Source organism: Sceloporus occidentalis, unplaced genomic scaffold (genome assembly GCF_023333645.1).
Source record: "Sceloporus occidentalis isolate IW3139 unplaced genomic scaffold, rSceOcc1.0.p SCAF_3, whole genome shotgun sequence".
In the NCBI taxonomy this organism is placed as follows: Eukaryota; Metazoa; Chordata; class Lepidosauria; order Squamata; family Phrynosomatidae; genus Sceloporus; species Sceloporus occidentalis.
In genome coordinates, this window is record NW_028316983.1 from 190,927,733 (window position 1) to 190,954,559 (window position 26,827).

General features: G+C 41.9%; 1 protein-coding gene across 1 annotated transcript in view; it reads right to left on the minus strand.

Annotated features, from left to right (window-relative positions):
* The window catches only part of KCTD1 (potassium channel tetramerization domain containing 1), a 122,957-nt gene extending 96,187 nt beyond the window's left edge, over positions 1-26,770 (minus strand). The window contains exon 1 of the mRNA XM_089517214.1: positions 26,746-26,770. Within this exon, the coding sequence (XP_089373340.1) occupies positions 26,746-26,754 (9 nt within the window). The 5' untranslated portion in view covers positions 26,755-26,770. The remainder of the gene's footprint in view (positions 1-26,745) is intronic.
* Positions 26,771-26,827: the final 57 nt, after the last annotated feature.

Sequence of the window (26,827 nt, forward strand, 5' to 3'; positions counted from 1 at the left end):
AACAAGGTGACATTTACAGCATATTTTATTTTATCCATGCTGCTTAATCATTTGATTTATCTCTGTTGTCCAAATGTTTGAGATTCTTTTTTTAAAAAAAGTTCAAATGTCTGTATCATAGTCCCCCCCCCCCCAACTTCTCAAACCAGCTTCATCAAAGCTAGGTTTTGCTTTGTTTCGTTCTGCCTTCCTGCTCTGTTGTTGTTTTAGGACTATGCATACCTTCTGTGTCTCATTATCCCAGCATTTAAACAGCCCCATGCTGAGTTTAAGGAGTTTAATTTCCTTCTCTTCTTTCCTCTTTCCTTCACATTCAAAGCATTTGTTGGACTATATTGTTACTTCCCTAAACATGAGGTGAGTTGCCATACATTTCTGTAAAGCTTCTACTTTTACTTTTTCTTTTGTGCCCATGGGAGTCATCTCCTAACTCCTTTAATCCTGGATCTACCCAGAGGGTTCACAGGTTTCAACATGCTGTAATGCAGTTCAGTCCACAGGGCAATGCTACACATGTTTATTTGAATTAAGTCCCAATGTCTTCTGTGGGTCTTTCTCCTAGATAAATGTGCATGGAACTGCAGCTGTAAAGAAGGCAGTGGCTGAGTTTCATCAGCCATCAATCTAGATATAAGGACCCAAGTAAACAGATACAGTCAAGAGCAGAAGACTAGTGATGTGGGAGTATCACAATGAACTTCCATTTTATGTTTGCATTTTGTTTGGGGCGGTCTGCTGGGTGGTTGATCAAGTCTAGTGCACCACCACCTTGACTCTTCCTGTGGGAAGGGACCAGTCTTTCTTGTCCACCTAGAATCTCATCTTGCAAATGCTCCTCCATCTAGTTTTCCAGCATCATTCCCATTGCGTGCATTGCATAGTGGGCAGCTGTTTCCCTCGTGTCTTGGACCTCCACGAAAGAATCTGTGTTAAGTCTGTTGCATCAAAAGTCTCAGAATTGTGAAGAAATTTATAGATTAACATTTATGACATTAGCTTTTGTGAATTATATGTATGAAGCCTTCTCCACAGCTGGAGCCATATTATAGGGCTGCAGTCATGGATGCTGACAGTGAACTGGATATTGAGATTGCAGGGGATGTTGTGGGTGAGTTGGATGAATCACATCCCAACACCATAACCAGAAATCAAGGTGGGGTGGCAAGGGAGAGAGAATGTAGATTGTATGGCTTATATGGACATAATGGATACATTTGCTCTGTAGAAATAATGCAGTTTGACATCACTTTAACTGTCATGGCTTCATCCTACAGAATCCTGGAATTTGTAGTTTTGTGAGTTACCAGCACTCTTTGGTAGAGAAGACTAAAGGCCTTTTAAAACTACAAATCCTTGGATTTCATAGGATGGAGCTGCAGCACTTTAAAGTTGTGTCAAACTGCATTATTTCTACAGTGTAGATGCACCCAATGGCTCATTTGTTCTGCAACTTCTTCATAAAAGGGCCTTGGCCTAAAGTGGCAGGTAATGGAGCTAGATGAGCATACCTGAAAAGAAAAAGTGGGGCTAAAAACTAGAGAATGTAGATATTGTTGGATTACAAATTATAGTTCCTAGAAAGCCTAGGTAAAATTAAGAATAATTAAATTGCAGTACAGCATCATCAGGAGGGCTGCACTTAGCTCTCCTGTGTTCTAGTGACTCTTAGGCCAGTTACACACCGGCAGTTGGGACGTCCGCAGGACGTCCCATTTTAAAAAAGGGGCGTCTAGAAGAGTGGCGTCTAGAACTGTGGTGTCTGTCAGGCTAATGTCTACATTTGGGTCTAATACGGACTGTGTCCGTACAATATGGCGCTGGCCCTTCTACATGGCCGGCGCCATATTGACGTATCAGACGCTGAGCATCCGAACATCACGCGGCGCTAATGACGTCACGAATGCGCCCTTGGCGCTTCGCGACGTCATCAGTGCGCCGCGGAAAGAAGCTCCATTTTGGAGCTTCTTTTTTGCTCCGTGCGGGAGCCGCGCGGTGGACTGCTACGGCTCCCGCACGGAGCAAGTGGCGGCGGTCTGTAGCCCGCCTTAGTCAAGACTGTCAAATGGGATAGTTTGACCTAAGTCTTTTGATGCCATCAAATCAGTGCTGAAGCTTGGGTTGTACCTTCAGCACAGTGTCTCCAGTGATACTGCATCAGCACTACAGCACAGTAATGCTTATATAAAGTCAAGCAAATTGCTAGGATCAAGGTACTAACCTTGATTTCTTTTCTTAAATTGTGTAGATAGATAGATAGATAGATAGATAGATAGATAGATAGATAGATACAATTTGTGGATAATCCCATCATCAGTGAATAATCCCATTAAAAATGTTTTTATTTTGTTGAAAATAACTTTTTAAAGAAAGGCCTTCAGATCTATGTAGTAATTCTGAGCAAGTATGCAAAATTGTAAGATGTATACAAGTTCATTTCCTTCTGACAACAGGCAATTTATCTCTCCCTGCTGCCCATAAGCAAGGTGCATTCTCAATTTCTGCAGCAGATCTCTCTAACAATGTAAATGAGAGAAGCATTTGTCCTACAGTTCCTTCACAGAAAGAGGTACATGAGTTTCCTTTTAAAAACATGTACTGAAATTATGTTCTCTCTGAGGCTTTAGGATTTGGATAGATTGTGGAATGCCAAATACACTGGCAGACCGCCCCTGAAGTACTGGTGGAGTACTTCACTGGTGGAATGTCTGGGATGGAGTACAGTGTGGGAAGGCCACACTCGGAGCTCCTTAATTTGTTGTTGTTGTTGTTACTGTGTGGCTTCAAGTTGTTTCTGACTTATGATGGGGTTTTCTTGGCAAGATTTGTTCAGAGGAGGTTTACCATTGCCTTCCCCTGAGGCTGAGAGCATGTGACTTGTCCAAGGTCATCTAGTGAGTTTCATACTACATAATTATGGCACTAGTTTAATTGTCATTGTTTCATTTTAAGGAATCCTGGGATGTGTAGTTGATAAGGCTCTATAGCTCTCTGGCTGAAAAATTCTAAATATCCCTCTCTAACATGCAAATCTCAGGATTTCACAGGATGGATCTATGGCAAGTAAAATGGAATCACTGTGTAGTGTGAAAGGTTTTTTTTAGCCATATCCTATATTACTTCAATTAATAACCATCATATGTCTAAAGCCTGTTATTGGGAGAAGTTACTTCTTTGGAGTACAATTCCCAGAATCCATCAGTTCACATGTGCACTAGTCATGCTGGATAAGAAATTCTGCACATTGTAGTTCTGATGTTGTACCTGGTAAGAGGTAAAGGTTGGTCATGTTGGCTGGGATATTCTGGTGGCTACAGTCTTGATGTTGTATCCAGGATGCCACCACCAGTCACGCATAAAGGATGATTTGGACAGTTATAGTAAATTTTAAAAAAGTAATTTTTCCCAAGTGCTGCTCCTATCACCAGCGCTTACATGGCACAAAGACTTTAATTGGGGAAAAAGGATTAAAATAGACATCCCACATGAACAACTTCCTTGAATCACATTTCCAGAACAAAACATAATAAATAACAAAACTTCACACACAAAACACCACCTCCAAGTGACCAACTCCATACAGGGAGGTCATCACTGAGAAGATGGGATATATGCATTTTCTCCCTTCAGCACCATTTTCTATACCTTTGGCTCCCTTAAGGAGGTTTGAGGAGGGAAAAGCAAAGCAAATGTATTTTGCATAACAGGGGCCACTTTGCACAGAATGTGTTTTCAGAGCACACATAGGACCCTTGACATGCTCTACCACATTTCCTGCTAGAACCTATGTCGATAGTCTCTCTGGATAGAAACACCCAACAGGATTTTATTTACTGTAATTATCAGGGGTGCCTGAGCAAAAAATCCCACTACCTAACACTTTGCTGCCTGAGGAAAAAAACAAAAGACAACCCCTCCCTTTACTACTTGTACAGAAGCTGACAGAAATATCCCTTGAGCCTACAACAACATGAAGGATGGGACAGTGAGTGCCACCAATTTGTTTACAGGATACAGAGCATTCTGTTTGGTATGCACAGCTTTGTAACATTCTGCCACGGCACTTAGCCCCTGAAGATGTGCTGCTTTGAGGTGGGTGCTTTATTCTAACAGTAGGAGTAGGCCCTATTTTCTATACATTGCTCTGAGAGTTATTTGGTAATATGTTTTAGAAAAAACTCACTAAATAAAATGGAAGGGGAGAGAACTCCACTTAAGATGCCAGAGCAGAGCACTAAGTCACTAATAAGTTAAAGGGAAAAGCAAAGCTTGTTGTAATGCAAAATAGTTTCAACTGTCTGCCATCTTACTCCTCACCCCATGGCTATATGTGAAAACTCTCTCTTGGCTAGACTGTATTCCAGCAGTTGAAAGCAATGACTCCTACATGACAACAAAGATCTCCTTTGTCCTAAGCTAGGCACTCTGCTCAACCAAAAATCACTACAAACCAAATACACACACACACACACACACACACACACACACACACACACACACATTTGTGTTATGGGATCCAGATGCTGAATGCATGGACCAGAAGAGCCAATGCCTACAGATGAGGTTCCACTGCAACCAGACCAAGGATTTTAGGCGTGTCCTTGCTTCATTTTCTCCTTCACTTCCTACTCATGTATGCCCACACACAGGGATTTAAGATTGAATGAAATGATTGTAAAGAATTATTAGAATAAAATTTTTCTATTAAGCATAACTGTTATATTTTTTGAAAAGCTTTTAATTTGGTACATTCCCCCAGTCCTACACCTGGCATTGACAGTGGTTGAGAAAGTTGGTCAGCAACTGAATTAACACCATCCTCCTGCATCACTTTGTTATCCTGTTTCAGCTGGCCTTAACCCCAAGATTTCTAGCACTTAAAATGTTCTGCACAGAGAAACCTGTGAGCAGCTACTGTATTCTCCATCTCAGTCTCTGAAGAACTGGAAATAATACTGAATCTATAGCAATAACTTCTGTGTCCCTATTGGAGTCCTCAGAGCCTTCTAACTCCTCCACTCTAGCCTGATCATGCTGCCCAGAAACTATTGTCTCCTTTACTGGAATGACCTTAGTAAAATCAAAAATCTATGTGTGCATGTGTATGTGTGTTTTAACTGTACTTTGCACTTCTTTGCAACCTGCCTAATATTATTAGCACTGAAATTTGCAGACACTGCACACTTAGCATCAGCAGTACTTTTGTGGCAACACCATTCCTTACAACAGCATTGCTGCTAACCTAGAACTCATGGCATATTATTATTATTATTATTATTCTTTATTTATAAAGCACTGTAAATTTACATATGGCATATAAAGTGAATCAGACACTTGGCACAAATTCATTAAGTTAGGGGCTCTTTAGACCAGCCATTAAGGCCAGCCTGGGGGCGGAGTCAGGGTGTCATGTTCACACGACACATATCCCGACTCCACCCCCTAGGATGCCATGTGCCACTCCAAACAGGTTGTGGTGTCACAGCACTCCTCTGGCGCTTGCGTCCACATGATGCAGTGCCAAAGGAGCACCATATAGCTGCAGCACTTTTAGGGTGCAAAAAGGAGCTACTTTTTTGCGCCCTGGAAAGGTCAGATTGGGGCTGCAGCATGTGTTGCCGCAGCCTCCATCTGCCTGAAGAAGGGGCGGCTGGAGGCTACCCCTTCGGACCTGTTTATACACTAAATGTTTTGTAGTGCATGCAAAGGAACAAACAGAATACAAATGAGAATTCATTTCTTTAACAGCAAGGTCTTTAAACATTTTCTGTAAGCTGCCTAAGCCACACACCTCCCTCAGTTTTACTGAATATTCTTGGACTACAGCTCCCAGTATTCTTCAAAAACAGGATACTTGCTGCCCAATATCTGAAGGGCCTCTTGATTCTTGGAATTCAGAAAAACTACTTCTTTTAGGTTTCAGTTTCTAGAATTTGCCTAGCCAGCTAAAATCTAGGCCAGAAAAGTAATCTTTCAAAACTTTTTTATTTGGATTTTAGGGCTGCCTGGAATTTCTTGAGTCCTGTGTGCCAAATGCTTATGTTGCTAGGGTTTGTGTTGAGTGGTGTGTATGACTTCTGTCTCTCTCTCTGCATGTTGAGTGTCACTAAGGTCGTGCTCCCAAGTCAACCTTCATGGATGGCCCCACTCTGTTTCTGGGATATGGGGAGATAATTTCTGCCACATTCTAGGACTGATGAACACTGGCAGAATTGTCAATGGTGCTATGATGTTGGCATTTATCTCTTCTCTTTTCACTATATCTCCCCTGCCCGCAATGCTTGGCTGAGCATTTATTGGACAGGACAGCTCTTCCATTGCTATAAAACCACAGTTATGTCCAAGCCCTGGCATAATAGCAGTATAGGAGTGTGCCATTAAACACTTTGGTTTCCTCTTCACAGGACTTAATTTTAGTCAACAGTGTAACTTATAGCTTGCAACATCAAAATCAGCACAATATCAAAAAATCTATCAAATAATTAGCCCTGTTTCTAAGTAGGAAACAAATAATAAGAGTATACAAGGCTAAGTTATATTTAAATGCGTACATTATGAGAATTCACCATGAAGGAGTTTCTTCTTTAAAGAGTAATTTTTATGACTATATCATGTGTGTCCCTTGACTACCTCTGTAGAACTTGAACATTATCAGAAAAGAGAGGGAGAGAAGGTGAGAAATGTCTGCAAGGATCAACAGGATAACTTCTTCACTTTCTGTAATGGATGTCTTTTAACTTCATGTCAGAAAATCATTTTGAAATATTAGGAAAATGTGCCTGTGATAACCACTTGGGTGAAAGAGCAAATCTAGTCCATTGCGAGATTTATAAAATATTCACACCATCACTTAGATGCAAGGCGGCAACGAGCCCTATTTCTAAACTCTGAAAGTCTGAGGGAATCCATTGATTTGCAGTGACTGTTTTATCCTGCAGCAGCTTCACCTGTAGTGGAAAGCGTTCCTGAGTGGCAGGATTTGTCAGAATGCCAGGAGGGAGGTGATAAGGGGATCTAAACCCCTTGTGGCTTCAATTGCTCAACAATTCAGTCAAACTGTCTCTTCTTAGGGCTATTTTATACTTTATATTCTTCACATGTAGATGCTACCAGTAGAATGGGTAGTGAGGGACTACCAGCATGGCTGCAGCTCCTTCAGGGGTATTTCAGAAATCTAATGACCTTTCTGGGGGTCTTGTGTGAAGTAGCCCTCTAAAGTGAGAGAAATGTGGAGGAAAAGAACACTAACAATTTCAGTAATAATGCTGAGCATTTACAAAAGGGGAGGGAATCACAGCCCTCCAGATGTTGATGGACTGTCACTCCCATCAACTCCACCTAGCACAAACAATGGTGAAGAATGCTGGGACTGGCAGGCCAAAAATATCTGGAGGGCTACATGATTCCCACTATGATTTATACTTAGCAGGAGTGGGAAACCTGTGGCCCTCCAAGTTGTCCAATCAGCTTCTGATAGCATGACCAATGGTTAGGGACAATAGGCAAATCATACATAGCAATGTTAATGTTTATAGTGGTTTGTGCATGGTACCTCAGTAAACCGACAGCCCTTTCACATAGAATTAAATCATTATATTTGTATTGCAAATGTGGAGGAGAGGGAGGAATAGTGGAACCACTGAAAGCCACTTAGTGATATCACAAATTAGATTTGAACTTGCAAATGTTTTCTTTTTCTCTCTCCTCTTATTGTTACCTTTTCCTTTCCTTGTTTTCCCTCACAAAAAAGACAGATACTGTTCAGTTTTTTTATATGTTTATATTTAATCCATGAAGAAACTGGAGACTTGTCTCAAGACGTTCCAAAGATGGTTGTTTTGCAGTGTGCCCTTGGTATCTGCTGAGGTTTGGTTCCAGGACTCCCCATGGATACCAAAATCTGTGGATGCTGAAATCCCATTATAAACAGTGGCATAATAAAATGGTGCCCCTTATATAAAATGACAATATCAAGGTTTGTCTTTTGGAATTTATATACTATATTTTCAAATATTTTCAGGGCGTGGATGGTTGAATCTGTGGATGAAGAATCAGTAGCTATGGAGAGCTAACTGTATTAGTTTTAAAAAGCCTGATGCAGTTCAGCGTGTGTATACTCTTAAGGCATTCTTTGGCAGTTATTCAGAATCAGAGTTCAGAAAGCTTGGATCAGGAACTCCAAACCATTCACTGGACAAGTGAAAAGTGCTTGTTTTCACTTATTCATGAAATGTTTTAGGAGTCCCTAGTCCAGTACTTTCTAAACTTTGATTCAGAATCTACATCCCTGGATTCTGTCCTTGTCATGGATTTGATTGGATGCTCCTCAGCTTCTTGTGCCTCTTATGTTTGTATGTAGTGCCACCCATAAATGTGGAAATTTAAGATGGGAAATCCATACCTAAAAATGTCTGTCCATATAGACAAAATGGAAACAACAAAGTATCATGTCAAAATGACCTGAATAGACTAGAAAGCTGGGCCAAACCTAACAAAATGAAATTCAACATGGAGAAATGTAAGGTACTGCACTTAGGGTGGAAAAATAAAATGCACAGATATAGGATGAGGGACACCTGGCTGAATGAGACAACATGTGAAAGGGATCTGGGAGTCCAAGTAGACCACAAGTTGAACATGAGTCAACAGCGCGATGCGGCAGCTAAAAAGGCCAATGCAATTTTAGGCTGCATCAATAAAAGTATAGTGTCTAGATCAAGAGAAGTAATAGTGCCACTGTATTCTGCTTTGGTCAGGCCCCACCTGGAATATTGTGTCCAGTTCTGGACACCACAATTTAAAAAGGATGTGGAGAAACTGGAGCGTGTCCAAAGGAGGGCGATTAAAATGGTGAAGGGTCTGGAAACCATGCTCTATGAGGAATGACTTAGGGAGCTGGGGATGTTTAGCCTGGAGAAGAAAAGGTTAAGAGGTGATATGATAGCCCTGTTTAAATATTTGAAAGGATGCCATATTGAGGAGGGAGCAAGCTTGTTTTCTGCTGCTCCAGAGAACAGGACCCGGAACAATGGATGCAAGCTCCAGGAAAAGAGATTCCACCTCAACATTAGGAGGAACTTTCTGACAGTAAGGGCTGTTTGACAGTGGAACACACTCCCTCGAAGTGTAGTGGAGTCTCCTTCCTTAGAGGTCTTTAAGCAGGGGCTAGATGGCCATCTATTGGGGATGCTTTGATTTGGATTTCCTGCATGGCAGGGGGTTGGACTGGATGGCCCGTGCGGTCTCTTGGCAGCACCATGGCCAAAGCAGTTTTTGAGCCTGAGTCTCCCCAGACCATCCTATGCTTTTCATAGAATCATAGAATCATAGAGTTTTCCAACTCTATGATTCTATGAAAAGCATAGGATGGTCTGGGGAGACTCAGGCTCAAAAACTGCTTTGGCCATGGTGCTGCCAAGATTGTGAGAATAATAATAAAAAAGGGGGCGGCTGAACACTGTTATCAGCCATCCTGAGATGATGACAGTGACAACCATAGGTGTGGGTTTTTCACTGAGTTGCATTTTTATTTAAAATTGTAAAGAAAACTAATTCTTATTACCGACTTTATAAATAAACTGTGACACATTGATAGTTAGCTCATTTATTTGTAACTTTTGTAGGTAAGAAGCTGCTTTTGTAGATTGTAGATTGTTAGTTGAAATATATGTTGGCCATATTCCCTACTTCCCTTGTGAATTTCACCTTGCTTTCTGTTGTACCTATTTTATTGAAGTGGTCAGAGTTGTCTTCCTGTCATTCAATTACCTGTGTACAGGGATTTCTAGATTCTCAAATCAAGCCTTCCTAAGTGGGGAAGACAATGACAACAATTGTCATAGTCTGTCTAACTTTAATTAAGGAGAGAGGAAAAGAAAGAGAAAGAGATGGTTTGCCTGGTTCTCTCACTTCCTAGGATACAACTTAGGGGCTATACAGACCTCCCCTTTATTGGCCGGATCAGTGCCACAGCAACTGCATACCATGGCACCGATCCAGCCTCTGTAGAGCACAAAAAGGAGCCAGAAAAACTAGCTCCTTTTTGCACCCTCGAAGGAGCGCCATAGCCGCCAGCCACAGGCCAGCTCCTTTCACTGGTCTGTACAAGGCCTTATGGTCATCTCCTCCAGAACTCTATCTTAGAAGCTCACAGACTGGGCTATTTACTCATGATTACATAATCAGCTGGGAGGGTTTCAGCCTCCCACTTGAAACAAAGTCCTCTATATAGCTGACAGGTCTTTTACAGCTCTTGAAAACCTCCTCACTAGAAAAGTCTTCTATTTCCAATGTCAGACAAAAGCCTCAAACTTGAAACACAACCATCTACACAACAGTTCTGCCAACAGTAGAGGTCTCCATTTCAAGGCTATCAAGGCACTGAAATGGCTTTCAAGGCACTGTGGGGAAATGGTAATTCCCCTTTAGGAAGAAACCTAACTCTTTTCACATAGAACCAACACATGGAACAGTAAACTACACTTTAATAAATGAACAACTCCAGCTGTTTTTGGAAACATGCTAATGTGAAATAATCCAAGTATAGCTTGGTTTTGGGCACAGCTGGCCTAGATTAATGACTCTAGAATCAACTTCCAAGCAGGGTTTCATGAAATGATTGGCAAAACTTCTGGAGGAAAGGTTTATGTACAAGATGTCCTGCTTCAGGGCAGAGGATGTGACTCTGTGATCCATTGGATCTTTCTGTTCCCAGTTTCTTATGAGCAGAATTGTTTCAGCTGGCTGAGAAGCAATAGAAAGGACCACCTTAAAGGCTGCCAAACACTGCTACAGTATTGATGCACAACTGGCTCAGTATAAAGTTAGTTGAAAGTTTTGGATCATGTTCATTACTTTCATGTATTTGAAAGTGGAAACTAGGCTTACAAACCACAATCTAAAATAGTAGTCCCCACACCACAAATTAGAATAGTGTCATTCAGCCTACTGCCCTCCAGATGTATTGGGAGGTACATTTTCACTTATTGCTTTCTGCCTATCAGTCTATTCTGACATTTTCCAAAGCATCTCAGAGACACATGGAGTTTCTTCTAGCTCCTTCTAGACTATTCTCATAGGAGGGCAACATCTTAAAACACCAAACCAGGAGCATGTTTGCTTGAAACTAAATGCTACTGAATTCAGAGTAATTGGTTTCCTTTTTACTGTACAAAACTATCTGGAGAATGCCAGTATATAAATATTTATAGAATCATAGAATTGTAGAGTTGGAAGAGACCGCAAGGGCCATCCAGTCCAACCCCTGCCATGCAGGAACTCTCAATCAAAGCATCCCCATTGACAGATGGCCTTCTAGCCTCTGTTTAAAGACCTCTAAGGAAGGAGTTTCCATTACACTCCGAGGGAGTTTGTTCCACTGTCGAACAGCCCTTACTGTCAGGAAGTTCCTCCTAATGTTGAGGTGGAATCTCTTTTCTTGCAGCTTAGATCCATTGCTCCGGGTCCTAGTCTCTGGAGCAGCAGAAAACAAGCTTGCTCCCTCATCAATATGATATCCCTTCAAATATTTAAACAGGGCTATCATATCACCTCTTAACCTTCTCTTCTCCAGTTAAATATAAAACAATATGCTTCTGATTGCAGCATTACATGGAATTACTACTTCCTCCTGAATCATCTATTTAGTAGAAGATTAGTAGACTTGTAAAATAGCAAACTAGTAAACAGGTTATTTAAAGCAAAAGCTGTTGACTCCAGTGAAATCAATGAAAAAAGCCCCAAAGATGCAGTGGATCCAGAAATTCATGTAAAATATAATTATTTATTAAGAACAGTGGTAATAAGCATTACAATATCTGGACCAATTCGATATAAACTGGGTAGAAGTGGACATGTGAATAAAACATGGCATCAACTGCATTCTGATCTAGAACCCAATTAAAATTCAGACTAGTGAATATAAACATGCTGGCTTCACATTAAGACATGCAGCATATTCAGACTGTATAAACAGCATTTCATAACTGTGCTTCATGAAAGATTTCTTAAACCATCACAAGTTATAATTACTCTTTGCACTCCCTCTTTTGCTCCTTAAGAGCCAAGGTAGATGTCCTGTGCCTGTGCAAACCAAAGGTGGATGGTTACAGTTAGAATAAAATGCACATTTTAGATTAACTTTGTTCAAATGGGCAAAATGAGATTATAGTCTATGAAAAGTAGGACAGGGAATAATGCATTTTAATAGAGTAGGGCAAATTAATTCTTGGCGTATTAGCAAGTGAGTTATACAGAAACTGACTGAAATTCTGAGTGCAAAGAGGGAATCTTATCCACTGTGGAACAGAGAATAAAATCTGTTGAAACTATATACTTATAAAGAATGGTCTCTCTGCAAAAACAAGGATTCCCCCCTCATCCCAGAAGGAGAACCAATCTGGCTGTATGGCAACAGCAAAAAAGCCATCCAAAATAAGTAACAGCAGGCATCTTGGAGGAAATTTTCTCCTGACAGCTTTTTCCCCCTCAAAAAGAAGGGTGGAAAGCAGAAATATTCTTGATGAGGGTGAGAGGGTGGGCACAGGGCACATTCCCCATTTCTCATTTAGTTGAAATGCTTTTTCAGTATATGCATATCTCACTACCTTTACTAGGATTATATACTGGCAGGCATTTTGGAATCTAGGGCAAATGGGGGCCAGGTAGCTGTGGCATATTTGGAATTGTGCAAGTCTCTCCTTTTGAAATCATGTACCCATGTTATAATCACTCCCTCTTTTCCTTTATATTTCATTTTCTGCAGAAATGGAAATGGAAATCAACTCACTCCCATTCACAGTTCTGCATCAAGGAAAGGGGAAGAAATGATTTCCCCCCATTTCTTTTTCCTACGTAAGAGTCAAGTCTGCTTTTCATCTTCAATGCATACATTTTTTTAATGAACAAGATATCTCATTTTATTAAGCCATTGCTTTAGAAGATATCAACCCTTAAACAAAGGGGTTAGTCTGTGAAATCATGGCCAATTCACATAGTATTTTAATGGAACTATGTCTATAAGTCCATTTGTAGAATGTAAAGTCACCCCTCCTAACTCGCAGATCTGAAATCCGCAACCTTGAATATCTGTGGAGGGATGACCTCTGCTATTTTCAATGGTGCACACCCCCAGCGCATATGCACAGGCCATGCACATGGGGGGGCATTCAAGCCTATGGGGCTTCAATATGTGCGAGCCTCTGTTTTTGTGGGGGGGTGGAATCTGGAATGGATCCCCTGCAAAAATGGAGGGCCAACTGTATATACATCTGTGCTCTTGCTGTCTGTCTGTAAAGGAAAGTTTATCAGGAAAAGCCCCACAAGAACAACCTCCATGGAAACTCCTTACAGTGTTCCTTTTCTAAACTTATCTACCTGAAGCTGAACTGGCATGTTGCACAGTCCTTTACAATTGCACTCACTTCAGAATGCCATTTGACAGCTCCTACTCATTTTTTTGATATCTATATATCAGGAAAATGGTTAGATAGAACACTTTCCCCTGATGTTAGTTTTCCACATGCAGAGCTTTTTATGTGAAAGAACATCCAGAACAATTGCAGTCTCAGCTCCATTGGAAATGGCTGGATTTCTGAAAGAACAATTTCTAGCTAACAATTAATTTTTAACAAATAACTATTAATCTTAAAAGTTGCAATTGTAGTATATTAGTCTGTTGTGTGCCCATCCAAGGCCAACTTCTGGATCAATGGTCTATGTGTCTTGTGTAAGCAGGGGGTCCTATGCACATGCCACACACACACACACACACACACACAAACACCCATTTATGATGAAGTGAGACAATATAACAATGAAGCAATTATTATTACCAGGTGAAAGTAAGGGCAACTGCCAAGAAAAGGGTCACTTCCAGTTACTTTTTTACATTCCAGTCACTTTCAGTTATAAAAGCTACATAAAAAACAACAACCCTGAAACACATGAGGTTTGTGGGTTGAACAATTCCCAACCTTGGTCTGAAGCCATGAAGTAAAGCGATGGCATGAAAGATTACTGAAGTTCAACAATACATATTTGACCCCTTTGGCACCCTTTGACTGCTTAGGGATGTAATTCTTCACTAATTTTCCTCTCAAAGCAAGCAACAAGCAATTTTACCCATTTTCCTCCTGCTCTGAGAAAGTCTTCAAAAACTGCCTGTTCGCAGCATGGGACTTATTCTGTGCAAAATTCACATGTTGTTGTTTTGCAGAGGTAAACAGCATGCTACGCACAGAAAATGATATTTTTGTACAGAAATGCTATTTTCTGTATAGAAAATGCTGTTTTCTATGCAAATCAATGTCATGCAAATTTTGCACAAAGTAAGACCCAAACTGTGAAGATACTTTGTCAGTCCAAGATTATTGTTGTCAGGGTTTCTCAATGCTAAAAAAAGAGAACATCCTGAGATTCCCCCACATGGCCTTGCTTGATTCTTGAAATTTCCCTTGAAGAAAACAGCATTACGTACTTATTGGAAACTATCTATAAGTTGTACACAGGAACCGTTTCCGTTAGGTACATAGCAGCTAAGATTTAACCATCTAGTCTGGGAAAATACCCAGTGTCATGTTGTTACAGTAACAGAGAAATAATATTTCATATGCAACATACTTTGTCAAGATCATTCTGTGAGTGATACATATTAGACTTCCAACTATTCTGATATGATGAAATGGCATTTTGGCAATTTTCTGACTTTCTTACATGGAGTTCAAAAACACAGAAAGAAGCAGAATAAAGTGTTACAGTGTGGGTCATGGTCTAAATACTCTACAGGCACCAGATCCTGTCTGATCTGGGAAGCCAAGCAGGGTCAGCCAAGGAAAGTACGTTGATGGGAGACCTCCAACAAATACCAGGTGCTGTAGACTATATTGCAGAGGAAGGAACTGGGAAAAGCATCTCTGAATATTCCTTGCCTAAGAAAACCCCATGAAATTCATGGGGTTGCCAAAGCTGACAGGTGAGTTGAAGGCAGGTGCACGCACACAGGTGTGCGCACGCACAGAGTATGTATCAATCTTGGGGTGACATTAACCATAGGGTAGTAAGAACCAGAAACAAAAGCTCATTATTTTGTGTTCATATCCAAAGGATAAATTGCAAAATCCTAAATTTGATCTGGCTCTTATGATGCACACAATACAGTAAGAACCATGGAAACTTTTCCATCAGCAGCACGTGAGAAATAGCCAGCCTTTTAAAGTATTATACTTGCAAATGACAGGGTTGCATCCAGAGATCCCTTGAGTAGAGTTTCATTCATGGAAATTCCTATTTATTATTATTATTATTATTATTATTATTATTATTATTATTATTATTAAATTTATTTTCTCCTCAGGTTGAATTAGAGGGACCTCCAATATGACATAGAGGATGGGACAGATGGCTGCAGATATATGGAAATCAGCAAATATCACTTTTCTTCTGTTTTCTTTGAGGGTCAATCTCTGCTGGATCACTAGACATTCTGTGACCAGCAAGAGATCACCTATTTGTCCTCAGGTTGCACTGGAGCTCCTTTCACACTATGCAATTGGAGTAATTTGATTCAGCTTTAACTGCCATTATGATATCCTATGGAATTTGGAGGTTTTCAATTTAGGGAAGGGGATTTTGCATTTTCAGCCAAAAAACTCTAGTGTCTTGACAAACTATAAACCTCAGTATGCAAATGGATGCTGTAGCATCTTTGAAGTAACTGTGAAAAGATGTTGTAAGATAAGCTTTCTTCTGAGGAAGCCAACCTAGTCCTAGTCTACAAAAGTTTATGCTACAACTTCCTTTGCACAGTTCACTCTCAAAGGTGCTGCAAGATTCCTTTGCATATTTCTATTCCAGACAAATAAGGCTATGTCTCTGAATACAAACCCCAGAGTTCCATAGGATCTAGCCATGGTAGTTAAAATGAAATCATGGTGTTATAATAATGTGGCATGGAAGGGCCCTGGATCCAAGCCAATAACTTTAGCAGTCCCATAATATAGCCACTTATTGTTATACAAGGGGCCATGATACATGTTTGCTCCTCCTGCTTGTACACAAATGGTTTATTATTTTTGCAAAGAAACACTGAAGTGTTTGAAGTATAAGTGTGATTAGGACAAAAGTGAGATACAAGTGTCTATAAAATAATGCATGGGATTGGTAAAGCAATAGAACAAGGCTGTGTCATCTCTCTCTGTGAGCTGGAACTCTGATTATGTAAAGTTCTAGATCATAGGCAAAAACTCACTTAGGTTCATCAGGGTACAGGCATTTCCCCACTCCTTGAAAAGTATAGAAAACTCCAAAGAACGAGGTAAGTAGGGAAGGCCCTGTGCAGTCTCTCATGACCTCAGCTTCCATCCCAAAACAGTATCACCCCTCCAAAAAAAGAATAACTCAAAGGATCACCAGAACATTTTCACTTCTGATATCTCAAAATGATATGTATGTGAACAGTATGGTCCTTTGGAGGACCAAGGAGCCAAAAATGGTGTAGAGCAGACATCTGGGCTCCAGAAGAGCCTACCCCTAGATTAGATGGAGTACTTAGGCTTATCATCATGGCTATAAGAAATTCTCAGGAAGGCAATATATCAATGAAGTAACTGAGAAACAGCAGGAGACAAATATGGTCTTCATCCTTTGACTGGGAGTTTCCCAGAGACATCTGGTTGACTACCATGGGAAGCCATGATGGTGGACTAGATGAATTCATGGACCAATCCATGAATGCTCAGAAATGTGAATGCAATAATTTGAATCGATGCAAAACTTCAGCAGTTAGGGCACCAGGGGAAACAAACAAACAACCTGGTGTGCTCTTGTGCCTTCAACAGCAACTTGGTGTTCAAAATCAGCAGGCAAAGATTTTCATGCAGTGAAGGTGAGCATAAGGCTGTTCAAAACAGGGTTTTCCACATGTATACTCAGTGAACGGACTCCACGCCCACTGTCCTAATCACTAATGCATCTCATACCTCTCACCCCAACATTGCATATTTAGCAGAAAATCAACAGGAAGCCTCTATAAACGCACATCTACCTATAGTCACATGTAACTATAGATTCTAAGCTTACAGTGGCCACAGGAACAAGTTGTGCATGGGGCTTAGAAATAAATAACCAACATACATGTTGTACATGTGTACTTCTCTAACAATACATGTATAATACAGGCACGTCGGACATTGCTTCCTCCATACTTAAAATATAGATGTGAAGACAGCTTCTGTGAACAATCCTATCAGCATGTGTACATGAAGCAATTTCAGAGGAATGAAGAGGTGATTAAAAAGTTGACAACCATACCAGTGATTTTGTTGCAATCCTATGAATGTGCCACCCTAGAATCCAAACCAATGGGTTTTTGATGTATTTGTTCCTTTTCAATATCTTCGGCCTGGAACAGACAGGCCTTTCATGACGTCCTCGTCATGTGCTAGGGTTGCCTCGGGGCAACCCTAGCACGTGACGAGGGTGTAACAATGGTGGGGCCCTATATACATGGTCACCACCATTGTTATGTAAGTGCCACATGGCGTCCGCACGGCACAGTGCGGCGCTTACATAAGGAGTGCGCCAGTGGTGCACTTGTTACGCTGCTGCCACAGCATAAAAAGAACTCACTTTTCACAGATTCTTTTTCCATTGGCAGGAAGCTGAACAGTTTGGCGGTTGCAGCTTCCCTCCAGCAGAAAAACAGGCACTGGCAAGCCACCCTTTTTTGGATGCTCTATACCGTGCCGATATTCCTTTATTAGAACTCCTTCATTTTATAGTGGCTACTGTTGATCAGTATCACTTTTTCACCTCATACTTTAAATTTAATTTTCAACTTTGTTGAATATATATAAATGTTGTTTACACAGAAAGGATGTAAACAGTTTATTAAGAAATGACTGGATCCATGTTAACTGATGTGCTATTATGCATGCAAAACTGTCAATACCTGGCTTAATTCAGGATGTGATCATTCTTATCACTTTGTCATGATATCATTTTTAAATGTAACATATTGCGGTTATTTTAATGAAAGTGCATTAAATTAGTATGCATAGGTACTACCATCTACCTGCTATTGTATAAAAAGCACAGTATTTTTTCTTTTTTAGATAGCAGCCCTAGTTGGCTTTATTCAAACTCTGAGATTAAAAAGAAATGTAAACACAGACACATCTTAGCTACAAGAGAGACCTCTAGTGTGTGCTAGAACATTTTGTGTTGTGCTTCAGGCATAATTAATACACCAAAATCACTGCAGTCATTTTGAATATGTGATATTACATTTCAGTAAGTGTCTCTCAGAGTGAATTAGTTTTAAATGTCCTCCTAAGTGTGCATTTTAACTCAATTGGCATCAGTTTGAAGCTGAGTGGAGACTGGGAAAAAAACAACTTGCCTTCATTCTGAAAGCTTCTGTATTATGTCTGATCAGTTTCAGTGATTTGATTTTATAGCTGAATGATCAAAAGGTCAAAAGCATTCTACTTCTTGTGAACAAACCTTTACAACCAGGATCAGAAAGGGTTTGCCTACCAGTTGCTTGCAATATTACAAATGTAATAAAGAAAAATCTTACAAAGCTACAGTATTTATTCCATAGAAAGGTACGGTGTATGATCTGAAATGTGTGGCCTCTTTAATGTACTTCAAGACTAGTAATCAACAGATGATTTCTAAAATTAAAGATGACCTGACATTAGGTTTGGGCAACCAAATCTGAAATATTTTCAGTTAGGCTGCCTGAGAATGTGAATTTCAATTGGAAATTCAGGTGGCTCAGTGCTTATTGGTAGAGAAGCAAAATAAAGCTGCTCCAAAATAATCTGCGTATTGGAGTTCCACACAAATATAATTATAAATTAAACAAATTTTAATGATCATTTTAAAAATGACCCCATAAACACCTGTGAGCTCCAAGGATATAGAGAACACTGGTTAAGCAAAAGCAGAAATTGAACAAATCTGCAACTATGATAAACCAGGTTCAACTCCACTAATTTCATCCAGAGTGTGGCATTGTTTAGTTCACTCCAGGCACAACAAGGCAATGGATGAATCATGTCAAAGGCCAAGCTGGTTCTGACTCGATCAACATGTAGGGCAGAGAGTATGAACGAGGGGGAAAAGAGGAAGGAACTGTTGTACTACTGTGTTGGCCTGGATAGGCCTTGTCTAACCCAGCAAGGATCTTAAGTTATGACTTATGGAGAAGTATGTATGTCTTATATAATGCTCCTGAGAGTGGCACATGACTTAATTGCTATCTATATCCCTTCTCAGCCATGACAATCCATTGGGTGACCTTGAGCAAGTTACATTCTCTCAAACTCAGAGGGAGGCAAAGGCAAGACCACCCCCGGAACAAATCTTGCCAAGAAACCCCTATGATAGGGTTGCCAGAGGGACCATTCACACTACATTATAAATTGGATTGGACACTGGTTTATAAGTAGATTGTTCCCACTGGTGCCAGTTTTTGCACACCCGCATCAGGGTTTTGCACACCCGACCCGGGGCAGATCCCCCTCAGCACGGGTTTTCTGACATCAGGGTTTTCTCCGTTTCCTTTCAGTAAACCTGGTTGGTCCATAGTGCTGGCCAATGGGAACTTGTCCCCAGTCATGATCGGGCCATTTAGGGAAAGGGATAAAGGACAGAAGGTGGGCAGTGGGCAGAACATGCCTCCCCCCTCGCGCCAGTCGCTTTGCAAGCAGCTTTTTTATTTTTAATTTTCTGATGGAAATTTTCAGATGTCACCTGGGCCAGTTTGTGTGTGTGTGTGTGTGTGTATTTGGCAAATTGATAGAAGATGTGAATGCTTGTGCTAACATTTGCTAATTGCAACCAAAGTAAAAGTTTTGCTTGGATATCACCAGGGCCGGGGTTTTATAGGCAAATTGATATGTGAATGCTTGTGCTAACTGCAGCCAAAATAAAAGTTTTCCTCAGATGTTGCCGGGGCCAGCTTTTTTATACATAATATTTGACAAATTGATAGAATATGTGAATGTTGCCGCTAGATTTTTTTAAAAGGGGGGGGGGGGAAGCACCCATGCCATTGACAAATAGCTGCAGCAGATACCAGACATGTCACTATTGATGACAGTGGAAATGAATATGCAAATTATTTGATTGACAACAACGAATGATAAGGAGGTGCCATCTTTTACCACTACTTTTGAAGTGCGAACATCAAGTGGGGTAAATTGCACCAGGAAGGTTCAATCAGGGTAAAGGGTAGTGGGAACATCCATTCCGGACAGATTTGGTATTGGCTTTCTGAATCTGCCCAGATCTACCTTGGGCAAAAGTGCCAGTGTGAAAGGGGCCTTAGGGTCACCATAAGGTGAGCATTACTTTAAGGCACACAACAACAACAAGAAGTCAGAAACAACTTGAAGGCACAAAACAACAACAAATACCACTGTGGAGGAGTGGTTCTTTCTCTCCCTTCCTTAAATTTCACATTGTGTTTCTAGTTCCTGTGAGTGAGCCATTGGTAATGGATGATGAGTGTCATTTATGAGTGTCATTTAACTGTTCATTCACATTATATAAATATTTTTTCCATGCATATCTGCCTAATCTTTGCTGCTTGAGGTGGCTGTTGGGGACACAGAGATACACACTCAGAAATAAGTTGCCTTTTGCTGGTTTTGGACTTGCTTTGTAGTGAACTGGTGTATGATTGAGCTGTAAAAATCTTTAATAGTGCCAATATTCTGGGGGAGGGACTCCCAACCTAAAGTAATACACAATCAGATTGTGTAACAAATAATTATCCATGGCTGTTGTTATGTGCTTTCAAGTCATTTTTGACTTATGGCAACCTAGGGTGAACCTATAATAGCATTTTCTTGGCAGGTTTCTTCAGAGGGAGTTTGTCATTGCAATCCTTCGAGGCTGAAATAGTGTGACTTGGCCAAGGTCACCCAGTGGGTTTACATGGTTGAGCTGGGATTCAAACCCTGGTCTCCAGAGTCGTAGTCCAGCACTTAAACCACTATGCCATGGTGGCTCTCTAATCATCCATCATCATTATCTTTATTTATATTCCACTTTCAACCCCCCCAACCAAGATTAAAGATAGGCATACAAATTTCAATAAATGCAATACTGTATAGTTAAAACATATAAATGGTCAACATTAACATGACACTAAACTATCCATAACAGTAAAATCAATTTAAAACTTGCAGTTACAAATAATCAAAAGCAGTGCAAAAATTGTATAGCAAAAAACAATACAACATCCTTTTAAAAATTCAATTCTTAAACAGCCATTAAAAGCCATTCCTTTTAAAAATTCAATTCTTAAACACCTACTGGCAGAGGGATAGTAAGGGCAACCATGACAAGGTCCTCTCCTGCAACCCTACCAGATGGGCCTCTGAAAGGAAGAGAAAGGCCTTTCCTGAGGATCTCAGAGACTGGGCAGCTCTTATGGTTCCATCCAGAATAGAGCCATTGAGTAATTTGGATTTATCTATGTGTTGATTCACCAGACACAAGTAGACCACAAACTGAACATGAGTGAACAGTGCAATGCGGCAGCTAAAAAAGCCAATGCAATTTTAGGCTGCATCAATAAAAGTATAGTGTCTAGATCAAGAGAAGTAATAGTGCCACCGTATTCTGCTTTGGTCAGGCCCCACCTGTGTCCTGGGCGCCACAATTCAAAAAGGACATTGAGAAACTGGAGCGTGTCCAAAGGACGGCGACAAAAATGGTGAAGGGTCTGGAAACCATGCCCTATGAGGAACGACTCAGGGAGCTGGGGAAGTTTAGCCTGAAGAAAAGAAGATTAAGAGGTGATATGATAGCCCTGTTTAAATATTTGAAAGGATGTCACATTGAGGAGGGAGCAAGCTTGTTTTCTGCTGCTCCAGAGAACAGGACCCGGAACAATGGATGCAAGCTACAGGAAAAGACATTCCCCCTCAACATTAGGAGGAAGTTCCTGACAGTAAGGGCTGTTCGACAGTGGAACACACTTCCTTGGAGTGTGGTGGAGTCTCCTTCCTTGGAGGTCTTTAAATGGAGGCTGGATGGCCATCTGTCGGGGATGCTTTGATTGAGAGTTCCTGCATGGCAGGGGGTTGGACTGGATGGCCCTTGTGGTCTCTTCCAACTCTATGATTCTATGACACTAGCTGACCCAATAGATCTACTCTAACTGGGACTACCCAACTGTATAGTCTGTCTAGCATTTAGTAATAGCAAGGAAGAGGCCAGGATATGAAACAATTTGGTATGTGAATGTCAGTTCTGATACTAGGGATATACTCAGACACACCTGGCTTTGCATTCTGTGTCCAACCTCAGTTGGCGGAACTTGTGATTTTTTTAAAAATAATGAACCCTGTAAGCCTGCAGGTAGTAGTGTCTCTGATATCTATAGCAAGAGTACGAAGCACATGACTAGTGGGCAACATGCCAGTGGGGCTAACAGTGGCCAGTTGACACCATGTGGCTCCCCTGACAGCTTTGGGGCCCATTCTACTTGCATCCTACCTAGAAACCTTTTTCAGCTAAAAAGGAGCAGCAATTCTGTTTTACAAAACACAGCCGATATTGTTTTGCCTGAAAGCCTCCCCCCTAAAAGGGATTTTACAAAACAAGACATGAACTTCTGGCTACCTTCCATTTCATTTGTTAGAAATAGAGCCAGTAGTTTTTGTAGTCTAGATTTTTTAACTTTCTCAAGCTCTGCTTTCAACACAGTATAGTACTCTTTCCTTTTCATATGCTATTTTAGATTTGCCCACATTCAGGAGAAGTTGCCATCTGGGCTTGCAAGTTTATTTTTCAGACTACAATCTAGTAGCTGGGGGATTCTAGGAGATGTAGTACAGTTTTTTTTAACTCTTCCAAGCTCTGGTTAGAACTGATTCATAAATCAGTTCATTGACCTAACAGCCTGTGCCTGTCCGTATTTACTCAAGAGGAAGTCCCATAAACTTTAATAGGAGTTACTCTAAAGTAAGTCTGCTCAGACTTGCAGTCTTAGGTTTAACGCATGTAAACAAACGTTTGCTGTTCATTCCTTTAAAAACCATATTTTACTCATATTAGGAAATGTTCATCTCCTTCCACCCTCCGCTACATTTGTATTTGTTTTTCCACTTTCAAAGTAGGACTCTTAAGGAGTCTAACTGCTGAGAAGGTAAAAGCCATTTTCCTCATTTTTTAATTTGCTCAAACAATCCAAGCATGCTTGGTACCCAGAGGGTATGCTCAAATAAACTTGTATGTGTCTGCCAGCTTTGTTGATTGAAACCAGAAGGCGAACATTTCTTAGGGAATGGTGATGTTAAAGGAAAAGGAAAAAAAAACACACCAAACTGTTCTCTTTCTTTTAACAGAAAAAGAAAAGCTAAAGCAGAAATCAAACAAGCAACCTTATAGGAATGGAGCAAGTTTACATACACTGAGAAGAGAATGTGGTTGGGATTTTTAACTAAACCACTATTTGTATTCATTAACTTTTGCCCACTGTATTGGCCTGATTAGACAAAGGAGAAGCCAGAGCCATGGGGATCTGGGACACTCCTGCTTCCTGCTCCATTTTCTTTGAGCAATAACCTCTACTGGGGCTTCTAATACTAAATGTGCATCCTCACCCTGCTAGCATCATTATGGAGTTTATCACACAGGAGGAATTTCTCTCAATTTCGAAAGAAAAGAAAGTGGGGCCAGAACGCAGTCACGTGAATTCGCTAGTTCAGTGAATTTACGTGAATTCGAATTGCATTTGAACTGACTTCCCATTGCCCGAAAATAGCTTGCCATTGCCTGAAATTGTGTGTGCTAGTCTATCATGCAATAATGTGAAACCCCATGATTGCGTTTGGACTGACTTCCCATTGCCCAAAATTGTGTGTGGTAGTCTGTCACGCAATAACGTTAAACCCCATGATTGCGTTTGGATTGCCATTGGATTATACTTCCAATTTCCCTTGTCTGATAAACTCCTTAGATAGACCCCCCCCCCCCATCTGATAGATAAGGTAAATCTAGAGGTAAATCCATACTGCACAGTTATAGTACTTTGATACCACTAACTGTGTGGTTCCAGCCTGCGGAAACCTGGGATTTGTTGTCTGGGGACAGACTAGAATTTTCTCATACATTTCAGGCAAAATGGTGAAAGGTCTGGAAACCATGTCCTTTGAGGAGCAGCTTAGGGAGCTGGGATGTTTTGCGTGGAGAAGAGAATGTTAGGAGATGATAGGATAGCCCTATTTAAATATATGAAGAGATGCTGTATTGAGGATGGAGCATGTTTAGAAGCAGAGCCCTCCCTCCAATCCATCTGCCTTGGTCCAGGCCTCAGAGGGAGAGAAGAACCACTGGACCTCATCCCCTTTCCCCCCACCATTCCCTTCTCCTTTTGTTTCATGGCTTTTAGATTGTAAGCCTGAAGGCAGGGAACTGTCTGATTAAAAATAATAAATGTAAGCCGCCCTGAGAGCCATTAGGGCTGAAGGGTGGGATATAAATACCTAAATAAATAAGTAAATATAAATGTTTGTTTTCTGCTGCTCCAGAGAATAGGACATGGAGTAATGGATGCAAACTATAGGAAAAGAGATTCCACCTCAACATTAGAAGGAACTTCCTGACTGTTCAAGAGTGGAAAACACTCCTTCAGAGGGTGGTGGAGTCTCCTTCTTTGGAGGTTTTTCAGCAGTGACTGGATGGCCATCTTCCAGGGGTGCTTTGATTGTGAGATCCTGCATGGCAGAATGGGGTTGGACTGGATGGTCCTTGAGGTCTCTTCCAACTCTAGGATTCTATGATTCCTGGAACTGCAGTACAGCACTTTTTGGCAGAGAACCCTAAGTACACCATGAAACTATAAATCCCAGGATGCTGTAGATGGAGCCATTGCAGTTAAAGTGGGATCAAAGAACAATCACCGCGTAGAGTGAAAGCACCCTAATTTAAAAAAAAAAAAAAGAACCCAAATAACACTTGATTGGAAGGGAATTCCCCAGCATCTTCTCAGAAATCACTAGACACCAGCCTTACTCATACAGACCCCTAAAACTGAAGCTACACTGTCCCTTGCTCATAGGTTCTGGACCCATGCTTGGGAAACAAATGATGCACTTTCTTTTAAGCCTCAGTTGCACTCACATGTTGATATGCCAGATTTCCATCACATGGTTAATTTCCAGGATGTTCAAGCCTCTGCCCACCCACTCCTTCATGACCATTATTCTAGGCAGGACCAGCTGTTCTTAAGTCTACAGGGACAATGAACACTTTGCACATGCTCGAGTCCACAAGGAAAATATACAATTTGCACATGCTTATGCATGCAGGGACAACAAACACTTTGCACATGCTCACTTTGCACATGCTTAAGTCTTCAGGGACAATGGACACTTTGCACATGCTTAAGTCTTCAGGGATAACGGGCACTTTTCACATGCTCGGTTGGCACATGCTTAAGTCTACAGACACTTTGCACATGCTCACATTAGGCATGCTTAAGTGTACAGGAACAGGCACCTTGAGCATGCTTAAGTCTTCAGGGATAACGGGCACTTTGCACCTGCCCAAGCCCACAGGGACAAGGGCCACTTTGCGCCTGCTCAAGTCCGCGAGGATAAGGGGCTCTCCTTTGCCCCTCTCCTTTCCCGAGCAGCCTGGCTCCCTCAGAGCCAGGCCTGGAGCCCCCTCACTCAGGGGACGTCACTCCTCCCCAGCCTCGGTGGGAGTTCCTTGGACGGCCCCGGTGCCGCCGCCGTTCAACGCCTGGCTGGGGACCGTGGCTGCGTCGGCGCCCCATCCTCCTCCTCCTCCTCCAGGAGCAGCAGCAGCAGCAGCAGCACAAGGCGGGAAGGAGGCGCAAAGGGCGGCGGAGGGGAGCCCGAAGGCACTGTCGGAGGAGCCCGGCCAACAAGGGAGGCCGAAGAAGGGACCGGCGCGTAAAAGGGGGACTGCCTTCTTTTCCAGAGGAGGGCTTTTGGGAGAGACTTTGGGGAGGAGCAGGCGTCCGTTTTGACGCCAGTTTAGCGGGCACGGCTCCCTGCTCTGGCATTCTGGGAATTGCTCCGCTCTGGTGCCACAACCAACTGCAATTCCCAGAATGCCAGAGCAGGGAGCCGTGCCCGCTAAACTGGATTATGTATCCACTCTGGAGCCTTTCCTGAGAGGAAACCAGGCGGCCTCTTGGCTCCTCAAACCACACACACAACACCACACAACACACACACACACACACACCCTGAGGTTTCCTCCCGCCGCATCATGGCGCCTCTCTGGCAGCCGACTGAGGAGGGGAGGGGGAGAATAATACTGGACTAGCCAGCCCTTTCTCTTCCTTTCTTGTGGCCCCCCGACATTTCTCCTCAGGGGAGGAAAGGGGAGCCTGAGACACACACACAAACACCCCCCTCAAGGGAAGGCATGGGGAAAGGCGCTCATGGCGGCAAGGCGGCGAGTGAGGGATAAAGGAGGAGAGAAGGAGGAGGAGGAGGACAAGGAGCAGCAGCAGCCTTGGTTCCCCATTGAGTAGCCATCTGGGGCTCTCCAGGAGGAGCACTGAGCCGCCTCGCCCTCCATCCCGGGCTGTGGGAGCTTCTCCATCCCGGTGTCTCTCCCCCTTCCCTTCCCTTCCTTCCCATCCCTTTCCAGGTGGGTTTGGGGCGCTTGGCACATGCGTACACGCCACTTGCGCCCAGACGAGTCCCCTTTTTCTGAGGAAATATGTAACAGCATTCACAAACCCCTTACCTGAAACATTGAAGCCGCAAAGTCCCCCTCTTTCTGTGTGTGTGTGTGTGTGTGTGTGTGTGTTCGCGCCTTTTATCCTCCT